The 15,463-nt window shown below is 42.5% G+C and overlaps 1 protein-coding gene across 2 annotated transcripts in view; it reads right to left on the bottom strand.

Moving 5' to 3' along the window:
• The window catches only part of PDS5B (PDS5 cohesin associated factor B), a 259,724-nt gene that overhangs the window by 14,786 nt on the left and 229,475 nt on the right, over nt 1-15,463 (bottom strand). Inside the window, exons 31-34 of one of the 2 annotated variants that reach the window (XM_084617358.1) lie at nt 13,121-13,266; nt 9,011-9,116; nt 754-1,202; nt 534-635 (exon numbers count right to left, since the gene is read on the bottom strand). In XM_084617358.1, coding sequence (XP_084473484.1) covers nt 534-635; nt 754-1,202; nt 9,011-9,116; nt 13,121-13,266 — 803 coding nt within the window. The remainder of the gene's footprint in view (nt 1-533; nt 636-753; nt 1,203-9,010; nt 9,117-13,120; nt 13,267-15,463) is intronic. The other variant, XM_084617359.1, reaches the window with a different exon arrangement.

Genomic DNA, 15,463 nt, shown 5'->3' with positions numbered 1-15,463 from the left:
GCCAGCTGGGTCTTGGGGCTACACCGCTGGACTGAAGTCCCAAGCCCCACCACCCTGCTGCAGGGTAGAAGGCCTGCCCATCTGGTAGGTGGAGAATGGAGTGGGGGGGCATGGTGGGCTCCACGAGCCTCACTTTAACTGTAAAAGAGCCACATGTGGATTGTGAGCCAGGGTTTGGTCATCCCTGCTCTATACCAATATTCCAGTCATGAAACTTATCCCACCTAGTCTCTGTGATGCCAATTAAGTAATAATTTAGCTTATGTACTAATATTTCCAGTTCTTCCTCTTTATTCACCATACTCCTGTCATATGTAGTGACAGAGCTTCAGATACCTACAGTTCTACAGGTAACTACAGAGAAGTGAGGCAAACCATGTGCCCCAAGACCTTCAAGAACAGTAACTCTCTGTAGACTGTAGCACATCTTGTATAGAAAATATTAACCACTGAGATGGTCTCCAAGTGAATAAAGCCTGACCTTTCAATAGGAAGGCTAGATGAAAATTCAGAAGGTTACATTCAGAACTTACACTTTTTTTTGCTGTGATGGTGGTGTTTTTGGTGGCCTTCCTCGTCTTTTCTGTGGTGTAGACTGTGTTGATTCAACCGCACTAGTTTCAGATGGTTCTACTCTGTTTTGAGGAAGACCCAAATTGCAAAATATCAAATTATAATTAATATCCAAGGGGTTTTTTCTTTTCTTTTCTTTTTTTAATTAAAAGAATGCACTTTATAAGAAAAGAGACACACCTTTGTTGCGCTCTTCTTGGTGTCCTGTATTGCCTGCCTTTTGGCTTCTGTTCCATGTTTTCACTTTGCCCTTCTTCCTCCTCCTCTTCCTCTTCCTCCACTACCGATGCTACAGGCACTGCTTTTTTTCTGCCCCTTTTAGATGTCTTTGCTGCTGGTTCTTCCTTTGGTGTACCCCCACTAGCTACTTTAGGAGGTCGTCCTCTTCTTCCCTTCTTTGGTGGACTGTTTTGTTCATCCTCACTTTCTAATACATCTTCCTTTAGTCTCTTTTCCTCTGGCCACTGTGGTTCATCAGATTCTGAAACAACTGCAGCTCTCTTCCTCCCCCGCTGACTCCCTCTAAGTTTCTGTTCTTGCCCCAATTTATTCAGGTCATCTATACCCAACTTCTCTTCTGAATCTGTGATGGTTGCTTTCTTTCTACCTCTGGGCTTCTCCATCTCTGACTGAAAAGATAGATTAGGTTACTTTTTTTAATGAAACATTTTAATGATCTTATTTGACTAAAGTGACTTTCAATCCATGAAGAAAAGTAAATTATGGCAATTTTTCACCTTCAACAAATAAAACCCTAAAGTTAAGGTATTAGAGTAAGATCTTGCACCAACTTCAAATACCTTTGCAAGGGTATATAAATATATATAGAAATGTTAACAAGAAGACATAAAATACTCTAAGAAAGCTGGCTATTAAGGCCTACCAACATGTGGGGCCTTCCTCACTTGGATTCTCAGCTGTGAAAATATGCAAGTAACTGGATAATTAAGACATTGTAAAAATACCCATAATCCTATTCTTTAACAGTGGTAGAGGACCAAGATATAGTATCTTGCCTGGTTTTGTTTAGGAGGAGCTTGCAGAAAATAGGTTACTTAAAACGATACGTAAATTATGTTCTCCAAATACAGTATTCCCAGTTTCATACTTGGTGTTGGGTTCAGTGTAGCTGAAAAATTACAACACTTGATTTCCCTACCTATACATAAGGCTATATTGTATTTAGACCCCCTCTCACACAAAAGGGAGAGCATTCCAAAAGGATATTTACATCATGACATCATTTTACAACAATAATACATTTAGTAAAGCAACATCATTATATTGCAATCCAAATACAATGCTTAAATGCATACTGACATCTGCTCTGTCTCCATTTAGTTGAAACCAGACATGTTCACCAGTATGCCATTCAAATTTAGATTGGACATTTCTCCTTTCAAACTATACTGTGAAGACTTAAGTTAGTAATCAGAGTTTATGACGAGAAATCATCTTTACTCAAGAAAAATGTGGAAAGTCCAGTCAGTGAGAAGGAGTTGTGAGAAAGAACAGGGAAGCCTACAGGACGAGATATTAACTAGAAGAAAATGACCTGGTAACTGTAAAAAAAATGGTTACTAGCCTTTCCATAACTGTTGTTCTTTGAGATGTGTTGTACATGTCCATTCCACTGGAGCTTTCCAACTGTGCTCCAGTGCACAGTTGGAAAGTTTTTCCCTTTGCGATATCAGTTGGGGCAACATGAGCATCCCCCAGTGCCTCTCGCACAGCGCACAGGCATAAAGGGCAGAGCTGCCCCGACACCTCTCACTACCAGATTCTGATAGAGAGGGGAAGAAGGGTGGGTCATAGAATGGTAAGTGCAACATCTCAAAGCACAACAGTTAGAGAAAGCTTACTAACAGTTTTTTACTGTGACCTGTTCACGTTTTCTCAGCTTAGTCATGTATATCTAGTTGGTTCAAGTTACCACTCCAAAATCCAAGCCCACCTCTGTTTTGGAGTCTATTTGAACAGGGATTGGAGGATTACTTGTCCAAATCTGACATCGTCTCTAGACTGTTGAGAGATTGCATAGATAGAGGCAAATTTATGACACGAAGACCAGGTTGCTGCTTTGCAAATGTCTAATATGGGAATGTGAGCCTGAAAGGCTGCAGAAGCTGCTTGGGACCTAGTTGAATCACCTAATGACCTCTAGCTGGAGGCATTACATTAGCCAACTGGTAGCATAAGCGAATACAATTGGAAATCCAAGGTGAGACCCTTTGAGTGGATACTGGACAGCCTTTCATTCCGTTTGCAAACACAATGAACAATCATGTCAAAGACCTAAAACTGCTTGGTTCTGTCCAGATAAAAAGATAAAGCTCTTCTAACGTCTAGATTATGAAGCCTGTCCTCACCCTTATGGCCATGAGGCTTTGAGAAAAAGGTCGGCAAGAAGATTGCTTGGTTAAATGAAAACTGGAAACCACCTTAGCAAGAAACATGGGGTGAGGATGAAGATTATCTTTGAAGAAAACTGTATCTGATACTAAATGTCCTCAGTTCCCTGCTGGCTTTCGTAACAGCCTGAAATGCAATCTTTATAGAAAGGTTCAAAAGAGAGCAGGTCACTACAGGAACAAAGGGGGGACCCACTGGCTTTAAGACTAGATTAAAGTTCCATGGGAACAGGATACTGCACCTGTGGAAAAAGTCTGTCCAGGCCTTTCAGAAATTTAATGGACATCAGATTCGAAAAAAAGTGAGCAGTTATCAATAGGCAGAAGGAAGGCTGAGACAACTGCGAGGTGCATTTGCTAACCCTTGATGCTTTAGGACAGAAGACAGTCCAAAACATGCTGAATAAAAGCGAGGTCTGGGAAAACTGCATTCACTCTGAACCAAATGGAGAAACTCTTTCATTTAGCCAAGTAAAGATGTAAAAATTTTATTAAAGTTAATGTTTAAAATCAAATTTAAACAAGTTAAGAAGGAAGGTACTGTACATCTAGGGGTCAGGCTTAAGTTATGAAAGTATCGGTTACAAGGTTTACAAGATATATACATAGTATATAACCAGCATAGACCCAGATTGGGGTGCGGGAGTTTTTAAAACATCAGTGGTTAAGTGGGCTCGGGTACGCCACGCATAGAATGTATTTAAAGCCCAAGTCAGTATTGGTGTAGCGAATAAGTAGACCGGTGGAGCGCATCCCTTGGTTCGTCAGGGGAGGAAGTGGGTTATTTCCCTGGCTGATGGTCTCTATTACTCGACCTGATACTGATGGCGTCCTGTGATGTGTTCCGTTTAGATGTCTCTGGACCACCTGATGGTGTCGGACACCATGAGCTGTCTTATGAGCCGGCGTAGTGCTGACCGACTCCGCATGCTCTCAGCACTGGCTCATTGCAGGGGTCCGAGGACCAGGGTGTGGATCTGGACCTTGTAGCTCTGGGCTCTCAGGGTGTCGGCTAGCAGGGGTATATTTCAACACCTTCTGAGCTCGGGCTTCGTGGAAGGCCGGTGACCTGTTTTCAACTACTACTCAGAAGCACTTCCAGGACCCCCCGTAGATGTTAGCCATGAAGCCACCAGACTGTCAGATGAAGGGTTTGTAGATTGTATTGAAGGAGGCACTTGTGATTAGGCGAAATCAAGTCTTCGTGTAGCAGGAGTGACAATGGGTGATCGACTGAACAACTCCACAAACAGTACTGATGGGAGCATGCCGCGGCGATGAGTAAAAGATGAGCCTTGCCCTATTTGATTTTGCACAAAACTCTGGGCAGGCGAGGGATGGGAGGAAAAGCTTACAGAAGACTAACTAACCATATCAATAGAAAAGTGTATGTTAGTAAACCAGGGCTGAGGCCCACTTGGGAGCAAAACCTGGCACTTTCAGTTGTGTTTTATTGCAAATAGATCCACTTGGGGAGTTCCCCAGAACTAGAAAACAGATGTTATATCAAGACAAAGGGACCACTCATGGTGATTGATACACAATTTGCTTAGGTAGTCTGCCAAGGTTTTCTGGATCCCTGGAAGGAAAACTGCTTTCAGAAGTATAGACTTGGCAACGCGGAAGTCCCAAAGTAGAATCGCTTCCTGACACTGCAGTGAAAATTGGGCTTCTCCTTGTTTGATTACATAAGACACAGCCATTGTATTGTTGATCAGAAACAACAAGCCCCTTTCCCTTGGTGTGTGGAAGAAATGCAATGAAAGCTAACTGGGTAGCTCTCAATTCCCTGACATTTATATATAGTCTGAGATCTCGGGGAGACCAGAGACCTTGTATCTGTATGAGACCCAAGTGAGCCCCAACCCAAGTCTGAGGCCCCCATGACTAAAGTGAGAGATTGTTGAGGCAGGGCAAAGGGAACTCACTTACAAAACTTTGGGAGGATCTGTTCACCAATCTAGGGAGGATAAAATTTGATTCAGAATCCAAACTGTCATGGCCATATGGTGCTTCCTTGGTGAATACACCTCAGCAGCCCTGTTGCTCTTGAACAAAATAAGTGTACACTGCCATGTGCCCTAGCAGCCTCAAACAGCTTCTTATTGTGATGAGGGAATAGGTCTAAGTCTAGAACAATGCCTTGCATCATGTGAAATCTTGCCAGTGGAAGGAAGACGTTGGCCCTCATGGACTCCAGGACAGCCCCAACAAATTCTATTTTCTGTACTGGAGACAGGACAGACTTCTGTGTTTATCAGCAAGCCCAACACACTAACTGTAGACTGGATAACGTCTATGCTGGACAACACTATGACCTGGAACAGCCTCTTATTAGCTTGTTATCCAGGTAAGGAAGACATGGACTTCTGATTTCCTCAGTTATGCTGTTACCATTGTCATGCACTGGGAATACCAGAGCAACAGCTGACAGATCAAAAAACGGCAGAACAGTGAATTGGTAGTGGGAACAGCTGACTGTGAAACTTAGAAACTTTTTGTGCCTCTGATAAATTGCTACTGGGAAATAACGGTCAAGGGCAGCATTCCAGTCCCCAGCTCCAAGGAAGGAGTAATGGAAGCTAGAGTGACCCTCTGTAATTTTGATTGGATTAGGAACTCATTTAATGCTCTCAGATCTAAAATAGGCCTGACATAGGCTTTCAGGATCCTGAAGTATGTGTAAAACCCTTTTACTCTGAGCAATGGAGAGACCTCTTCTATAGCTCCTACAAGAAGTAGTAATCGAATGTCTCACAACATGGCTTCATGAGAGAGGTCCCAGAGGAAGAATGGGATAGACAGAAATTGAGGGGTGTATCCCACTTCCACTGTGCTTAGAACCCACTATCCTTGGTGATGTGAGCCCAAGCACAAAGGATGTGGGATAGGTAGTCTGCAAAAACCGGGGAAGGAAAAGATGGCACTCTTGGATATGGTACTCTGCCTTCGACCAGTCTGTTAAAACATGCTCTTGGAGGATGCAGCCTTCCTTTATGAACTGGCAGCTGCAGAAGCAAAGGATGGTGGTGGATGTCTTTTGTAACATCTACTCCTCCTCGGTAGGTCCTGGGCTTGAGTAACAAACCCTGGAAATCACTGGGTCTTATGTGAATGGAAGGACTTCCTTTTTTCCACAGGTGTATAAATCCCTAGTGACTCTCAAGTCCTGAAGTCTATTCAGGGTCTCATCAGTCTTTTCCAAGAAGAGTGATGGCCCTTCAAAGGGAAGGTCTTGGATTGTTGGTTGTACCTCTGAGAGACCACCACAAGATTGTAACCATGAAGACTGTTGCATAATGATGGCGGAGGAGACTCAGTGAGCTGCAGAGTCACATGCGTCTAGACAAGCCTAAAGAGCTGTTATAGAAACCAACCTGTTCACCACCACCACCTGAAATTCCTATCATCTGGGAGCTTGTCCTTAAATTTTGAAATTATATCCCATAAGGTAAAACTCTAGCATCCCCAGCAGAGCTTGCTGGTTTGCAGTACAAAGTTGTAACCCTCCTGTGGAAAAAATCTTCTTTCCAAACAAGTCTAGTTTCTTAGCTTCCTTGTTCTTTGGTGTTGATGCCTGGTAACCCTGCCTCTCTCTTTCGTTAGCTGCAGATATTACCAGGGAGCCCAGTGATGAATTATTGTAGAAGTGTTTGAACCCCTGAGGGAGGACATAGTACCTCCTATCAGTGTTCCCTCTAATTTTTCCCACCCATGTGCAGAATGAATTTTATGTGCACCAACATGGAGGTGATGTCACACATTACTTCCATGTTGGTGCACATGACAAAATTCATGGGGTGCGGGTGGGGCTGAGGGGTTCGTGTGTGGGAGGGGCTCAGGGCTGGGGCAGAAGGTTGGGGTGCAAGGGTTCTGGCTGGGGGTGCAGGGCCAGGAATGAGGAGCTCAAGGCTGGGGCAGAGGGTTGGGATGCAAGGGGGTGAGGGCTCCAGATGGGGGGAGCGGTTTCTGGGGTGGGGCCAGGGATGAGGGATTTAGGGTGCAGGAGTGTGCTGCGGGGCTACAGCGAGGAGAAAGGACTCCCTCCAGCTCTCTCCCCCTGCAGCAGCAACTAGGCTGCGGGGGAGAGGCACCTCTCGCTGCTGTGGCAGCTCCTGGGCTGGGGCACAGGATAGGCGACTCTCCCCCAGCAGGTCTGGGCAGGAGCTGGGTTTGGGCCGGGGGAGGGGAGCCCCAGTCGGGTCCGGGCCCAGCCAGGTTGGGGTCAGGATAGAGGTGCCTTCGCTGAGCTGGGGACGGGGGAAGAGCACCATGGCAGATTGGGGACCAGCTTAGGTTGGAGCACCCCTCCCCCAGCAGGTCCCTGGGCGGGTTCCCTGAGCACCTGTGTAGTGCTAAGAACACTGCTGCGCGGCTGCGCAGCTTACAGGAAATTTAGCCTCCTTTCCACCCTTCTTGCAGCAGGTGGTAGAGGGAGTCTCAGATTCTGGAGAATCCTATTTCTGATCTCTATATCAAACATGCTCAGTTCATAAATATGAAAAATGTTTTCAGATCTATTAGAAGACTTTAATACCACTGACCACAAGAATTTGTGTCACCTGCAGGATTTAGTAGAGACAGGCTAATTTCCTTCACAGTTCTCAGAGGGCTTTGATAAATGACTGATCATCTATCCCCCAAAGCTCTCACAAATGGGGTCCCCTTTAAGGTAATAATGCCATTCCTACAGTAGAATGTGTATGCCAGACTAATGACAACACTTTACTGTATCCTGCATTTGGCAGTGATATCACAGAGAAGTTTCATTTATGTGTTGAACAATAAAGGCAAAAGCCTTTATTCTGGACAAACACATATCAAATCCTTTGGTGATAACACTCGTGTTCATCACCACTGATTGTCTTCCATCTTCTAGGTATGATTGGAACCTCTGAAAGGAAGTAATGTTTTAGTTTCCAAAGCAACAAGCAACAGTTAATCATATTGAAGGCTGGTGAGAGATCCAGCATGACCAAAAAGGCCAACTGACTTTGATTTTAAAAAAATCAGTGGAAGATCGTGACTCGGGCATGAGCAATGTCCACATCAAAGTTAGACCAGAATGCAAACTGTTATGTATGCTGTATGTCGATGTTCAAGTGCACACGTAATTTAATAGCCATTGCTTTCTCCCTCACTTCTACAGTAAAAGGAGTGTTCTGATACTTGGTGGTAGTTGACAAGCACACTAGGTAAACATCAAGGTAAAATTATCTGAGGAGACAGCAGACATACATGTTTTAGCTGGCAATCTCTCCACATAAAGCAAAGTTCTGAGAATGCTTGTCAATGAAAACCAGAGTTATCTAACTTTGCCTTAATATGAAATATCCCACTTACTTAAAAAAAAGCAAACAACAAAAATCGGACAAGGGGTGAACTTTCAAACTTCTCAGTAGGGTTTACCCAGTATCTCAGACGGTCAAACCAGTCCCCAAAACCAAGTCAAACATATGGTCAACCTTACAGGAGTTCTCCTTGATCTGCAAGGTAATCAAGTTTAATCTTCCATAGCTGGATTTGTTTTGCAGTGCTAACAATAGCTAGGGTCAATCTTTAAGCACAAATTAGAGCAACTGCTAAGGGCCCTGAGCAAATTTGCAATTCACATGCCTGCCCAATTTCTTTCCAACAGGTTCTGAGCACAAGGCAAATCATGCACAAATTCTCACTAGCCTAGCTCCTCTAAAGCCTTCAATCCCAACTCTTGATGGTAATTTGCAAACCTTACTGCTAGCCTTCATGGTTTGGTTAATAACAGAAAGCAAAGACAACTCACACACAAAAAGAAACAGATATGTTAAGTAAGGGGCTGCCTTAAAAAAAAAAAAGAAAAGTCCTATTTCATCTCATAACCACATTGACCATCATGGACATTAGCTCAACTCCATGTAAAAGTGGGAGTTTACAAAACTACATTAGTTAATGCTTGTTATAAGGACTGTATCAGCTTATTTGTTCAATGTTCAGTTCATTAACTTTAAATTTAATTGAAATAGCTGCAATACAACCAAGCAGCTCACCCTTACAAGATCAGAGTCATCCCTCTTGTCAGTTTTCTTTCCTGGTAAAGGTGAAGCCATTGTGAAATCTTCATTTTCACTGTGGTCCATCTCAGTACTGTCGAGCCTATCAACGCAGACATTTATCATTACTTAATATCAGGAATGCAGTAACATAATTTTAATAAAAGAAAAGGAGTACTTGTGGCACCCTAGAGACTAACCAATTTATTTGAGCATAAGCTTTCGTGAGCTACAGCTCACTTCATCGGATGTACTTCATCGCATGCGATGAAGTGAGCTGTAGCTCACGAAAGCTTATGCTCAAATAAATTTGTTAGTTTCTAAGGTGCCACAAGTACTCCTTTTCTTTTGTGAATACAGACTAACACGGCTGCTACTCTGAAACCGATCATAATTTTAATGTTATTGTTCAGATATCAACTGTCAAACTGGCAGCAGCTTTGTCTGCATAATAAATCTAAAAAACCAACAAGAGCAAACTGAGTGTACCTTTAGTTATTTTTCAGATCACCTATCACTGGCAATGTCATAACGGGTGACTTATATAACACTTTTTTTCAATGGCTTTTCCCCAGCATTTTTGCAATTACTGAAGAAATCTGTTTTAATAAGAGTCAATCACCGAGGCCATCCTCTGTCTTTGATTCAGCAGTGAAGACAATGTTCAGTTTGTGACATCCCAATCAGACTGATGTCAAATAAATTCAATACTTCTGTGACACATTGCAGAAAAGGTTAAGCATCCTGCAGGATAAATGACCCAAATTCAAACTTTAGGGACATACTGGTAGATAATGTTTGTGTTTTTACATATATATTGTTAGAGGTTAACAATGTAACCAAACGGTTCCTGTCTATGCGGTATTCTGTTAACTCAAGAGATCAAAAGGAGATAACATTTAAATGAACTGTAAATATACTGATGTCACTGTATTGATCTCTTTAAAATGTATAGCAAATCACCTGCGAATGGTGGAAAACAAGCAACTGCCTTACTTTAATCCATGTAGCTAAATACCGGTGATGCTTAGGAAATGGGTCTACTTCAAAGTCTTGATGATAGCTCGGAGACCTTTGGCGAAAGCGAGGCAAGAAGGCCTAGAACTGTATTCAAAACCCTTGGGTCCTGATCCTTTTAATCTCAGATCAGCTTGATGCTTTATGCTTTATGTCCTAAGTTATAAGACAGATCTCCAGTCCCACCTGGATCACTCTGGATATGAACATTGGACTGAATCTATGGACTAATTCTAAGAACCAAAGCTCACCATCCCTACTATGAAACTGATCTAAGAACTGTATTCACATCTGTATGTATACTAATCTTTTACCAATCCTCTCTCTTTACTTTTTAAATAAATTTTAGTTTAGTTAATAAGAATGGACTATAAGCGTGTATTTGGGTAAGATCTGAAATGTTCATTAACTTGGGAGGTAATGTGTCCGATCCTTTGGGAATTGTAGAACTTTCATATTTGACTTGTGTGTTTGGGTGGAAGCCCAACACTGGGATGCTATAAGAGAAATATGTTTCGGCTTCTGTGCAACCTGTAAGGTATTGTAGAAGCTGTTTTATGCTGGTTTGGTAAATCTAAGTATTGGAATATCCAGCAGCTTTGGGGATTGTCTGCCCCATTCTTTGCAGTTTGCCCTAATTGAGTAACCTCCGTGTGGCTGCCCTGGAACCCCAATCACAACTTCACTACATAATCTAACAGAATTGGACTGCAAACAGCTGCTAAAAAAACAGGAGGAAATTTTCAAAAAAGATAGTTGAAATTTTCCCTTTTTCAGTCAAATTTCACCAGTTTATTTTTATTAAAAAAAATCAAAATTTGGAAAATTCCAGCCATCTCTAGCTGTGAAGGAGAAAGATACAATTCAAAACAAATACACTTTGACTAAATGTAATTTAGAAAGTTACTGGCTAACTAATTTTAATATAACTCATCATATTTTTTTTCCTAAGTTTTCCTCATGTTAAATTCCTCTAAAACCACACATTAAAAATTCAAATTCTGGAATAAGAATTTAGCTTAATAGCTGCATAATACACCAACCAACAAGACTAGAATTCAGAAGACGATTGAGCCCTAAGCCAGAAAAGGTTTGGCAGAGTCATTCAACTTCGGTTATTGGAGCTGACACATCGCAGTATGTCGCATCATATCATAATTTGTCACTCCTAGCCAAAACAAAGATGTTGATGGCAAACTGGGGGGGCACTGAAACTCAGTGATGAGAATTCAAAATGATGGAATAGATAATTCATTTAGCTTCACAGATGATAAAAATAAAACTTTTTAAACAATTCAATAGTAAAATAGGACAGTTCATATATCACATAATTGTGTAAAGTGAAAAAGTGAGACATGTAGAGACAGTATTTTTTCAGTTACTGAAGGCTGTGTTTGGATACTTGTTATCAAACAGTAACTTTCAAGCTGTTTTACATAAATTCTCAAGTAAGTCTTAAGATTGTTCCTCAGTTAAGGTGGCATTTATTTTACATATCAGATATGGGGGCAGATTGGCTAAGTCACAGGACAGGATTCTGTACCTCTTTCAAAGTTCAAGCAGAAAACATGTACACAGTCCTTTTTGCAAAAATACAAGTGATATAGTGTGTACATAAATATACCCCCACACCACTGAGTGCACTTTAAAAAAAAAAAGTGTGTGTACACTATGGCCTAGTTGATAGAGCACCAGAATGGAAGCAGGAGACGTGGGTTCTATTGCCACTGGCCTGCTGGGTGACTTTAGGCAAGTCACTTCACTGCTCTGTGCTTCTATTTCCCAATGATACTTACCTTCTTATTAAAGCACTTTTGGATTTACTAAAGTAAAGCACTATATAAGAGCTAAGTATTATTATAGTATATGGAGGATCATTTTGTTTCATCTACTTTGGAATGAGGCAAGCATTTTAACACTGCAAACACTGCACAATTGTTTAGGGACAAGAAGTGAAGACTATCTTATCTAACAGAGCAAAGGGATAATTTAGGTATGTGGAATATTTTCCTTATTCTAAGATATGGTCTGGAGACTGTCCCAGTTATTCCTACTCTTAGAAAAAGTGCCAATGAGATCTTTAATGGACAGGAGTGATCTAGAGCTCAGTTTTACATTTCATCTCAAAGACTATATACATATACAGTGTGGCAATGTCCTGCCATCATGCTGGTAGATTGTAATCAGTACTGATTACAAAGAGGAGTGATACCTACTGAGTCATTAGCCTCATTTTGTGCAGTATTTTGTTTTTAACTTGGAGGTCTCCATTCAAGTACTAACCAAACTTGGTCCTGTTCAACTTGTAAAATCTGATGAGATTACAGCCCAGCCTACACATTTTGTTGCATTGCAACAATGAGATGACTGCTGAACAATCTGAATCTAGCTAGATTATTAGTCTAACAGAGGAAGTTTACTCACTGGACCAGAGAAGAAACCAGCCTCCAACCTGTCTTCAGTGAACAACTATTTCCATATACTACTTGTATCACTTCTAAATTATTCTTCAACATGGTCCTTCCAGCAGGTGCTCCAATATATGCAATCAATCGCCTTCATCAACTGCTCACGAATTGATTTAGTTACAAACCATTGGTCACATTAAAACTAGTATTACAAATTAAAAGTTGATATATTGTCAGGTGACCAGAGGCAACGTAATTCACCACCACAGGATAGTCTACCAAAAATCTTAGGTCACGAGAGAGCTCATGCGTCCTTACACTCTCAGACTCAATGGGAGATGATGATGAAGTAGCTGGAATTACTGTTTACTACACAAGCTTGATGAGAACCCCAGATCTGTAACTGAATGTGGGTTACTTTTTATTTTACATTGTACATGACGATTTCAATTTGGCCTGCTTTCCTGTAATGTGTTTGGACTACTTTTTAAAAAACTTATCTATTTTCATTGTGGTAGTGAGCCGAATTCTGGTTTCAGTTATACTAGTGTGCTGGTTATTCTGGATGCACACCAACATAAGAGAACAGAATTCAGTCTAGCACTTTTAACCAATATTATAGAAACTCTTGCAGCTTTAATAAAAATACTTGAGCATCAAAGCTGCACTGCTATATACCCACCTCCCTTTGATCCTTCCTGGAGAGCTTGGATTTGAACTGCTGCTGGCATTGCTTACAGTTTCCATTCGTGAAGATTTGGATTGAGACTGCTTGCCTGCTGCTGAAAGAGGCTTATTAACTGCTCCAAGAACATTGGCTGCTTTGGGCTGAAACCAAAAATATATTTTTTATTTTAACCTACATATTTAGTATGTTACATACCTAGTCTGAAATAACATGTACTAAGCTTAAAATGTTTGCATGCAACCTGCGCACATTCTACAATCACCAGCGTCTTTTTTTAATTAGAACACAATTTACTTAAAATGTAAAAATAAAAGGACATAAAAGTTACAACTGAAGCCAGATGGAAGGTGGCAGAGACTACAATTTCCATGAGGAAAAAATAGGTTCAGAAGCAAAACATTTGGGATGAAATCCTGACCCCATTAAAATCCATGGGATTTTTGCTACGGACTTCAATGAGATTAGGATTTCACCCAGGGAGCCAACATTTCCAAACATGGTTGGATCTTAGGTTAGCACTTCAATAAAGAGTGGTCTGATTTTTACATGATCACACTGATCACATCAAAAGTGGCGCCTTAGGCGCCGACTCCGTGGGTGCTCCGGGGCTAGAGCACCCACTGGCAGCTCCCTGCCCTGCGCCCTGCCCCAGCTACCTCCACTCTGCCTCCGCCCCGAACGCGCTGCCCCGCTCTGCTTCTCCAACCCCCCCCCCCCGGCTTCCCGTGAATCAGCTGTTCGCGAGGGAAGCCTGGGAGGGCTGAGAAGCAAGCGGCGGCTTAGCGCTCAGGTCCAGGGAGGCGGAGGTGAACTGGGGCAGGGAGCGATTCCCCTGTGCTGTCCCGCCCCGGGTTACCTGCTGCAGCACGGGTGGACCTCCTCGCGCCCCTCCGCCCCAGCTCACCTCCGTTCCGCCTCCTTCGGTCTGAGCACAAAGCTACCGCTTGCTTCTCAGCCCTCCCAGGCTTTCTACGCAAACAGCTGATTCGCGGGAAGCCGGGGGGTGGGGGGTGGGAAGCAGGGCAGGGCAGAGGTGAGCTGGGGCGGGGCAGGGAGCTGCACCCACCAAATTTTCCCCGTGGATGCTCTAGCCCACCAGCACCACTTTTGGCCGATTGTTAAATTTAGAAGCCCTTTTAGAACCGGTTGTCCCTTCTAAACTGAACAACTGGTTCCAGTGAACCGGTGCGAACCAGCTCCAATTCACCACTGGATGACAGTATAATCCATTATTTACTTTTTCATTACAGGATTGTTTAATATTAAACTAGTCCCTGTCTCTAGCTGACTACACTGAATGATGAAGGCGTATAACATGCAAACTTTACCAAAGACAGACAGTTATCAGCGATTCTGTAGACAGAATGTGTGTCTTATACAGAGGGGCTCGCTGTGCCTCCAAAGTTAAGGTTGAACTGAGTTTTACACTTACAGAAGGGATTCACTCTATTGTGTATGAAGAACATAAAATATCCTTCCCACAATTCAGTTATTCTCTGCATATAGTATTAATTTTTCTCAGAATGTGCAAGTAAATCTGTTACTTTATTTAACATCAATCAACAAATAGGTCCTTTACGAAATTTAGCACCACTTCAGACCTCCTTTTGTCCTCGATGATCTTAGCAATGAGAAAAACTCTTCAAACTTCTTATACAGTTAAAACTCATTAAAATCTAGTGTGTAGGCTACTTTTGAAGACATTTGGTTATAATTAAGCTAAATTAACAACAATTGTTGTACCTAAGATTTGATTATAGGCAGGGCCACATCAAAAGAGCAGATCATTCTTAATTTGGCTCAGACATGAGATAACACAATCAAATATTACCATTCATCCACACCTAATTTGCATGCGGCAGCTCTATCTATTGTAATGAGAGACAGAAGACTCCTGTCAGAAGTTTTTACTGGTTGGTTACTTGGCCCCAACTGTTGCTGATCCTTAAAGCGTCTATGACCACTTGCTAGTTTGGTCATTGGTGTCTTGACTCCACTGTGCAAGATGCCGCACTGCCTGGGGAACTCAGGCAGAAACACAAAGGCAGCCCTTAGAACAAGGGAGCCTTACAGGGGCTGTACTGGGCTCCAATCTGGACTATAGATTCCTACATTATAGAATCATAGAAATGTAGGGCTGGAAGGGACCTTGAGAGGTCATCTAGTTCAGCCCCCCGCACTGACGCAGGAACAAGTATACCTAGACCATTCCTCAGGGGTGAAAGTAACATAGAAGACTTACGGGTACAGGGGCCCGGCTCTGGGCCCCTGGGCAGAAGGGGCAGGGCTGGGGGTCAGCCTCCCCGAGCCAGCCCTTCTGGGCTGCCTGGCTCACGC

The sequence above is a fragment of the Lepidochelys olivacea genome (genome assembly GCF_965140295.1).
Source record: "Lepidochelys olivacea isolate rLepOli2 genome assembly, chromosome: 1".
Taxonomy (NCBI): domain Eukaryota; kingdom Metazoa; phylum Chordata; order Testudines; family Cheloniidae; genus Lepidochelys; species Lepidochelys olivacea.
Note: the sequence above shows the minus strand (reverse complement) of the source record. Positions and strands in the feature narration are given on the sequence as shown.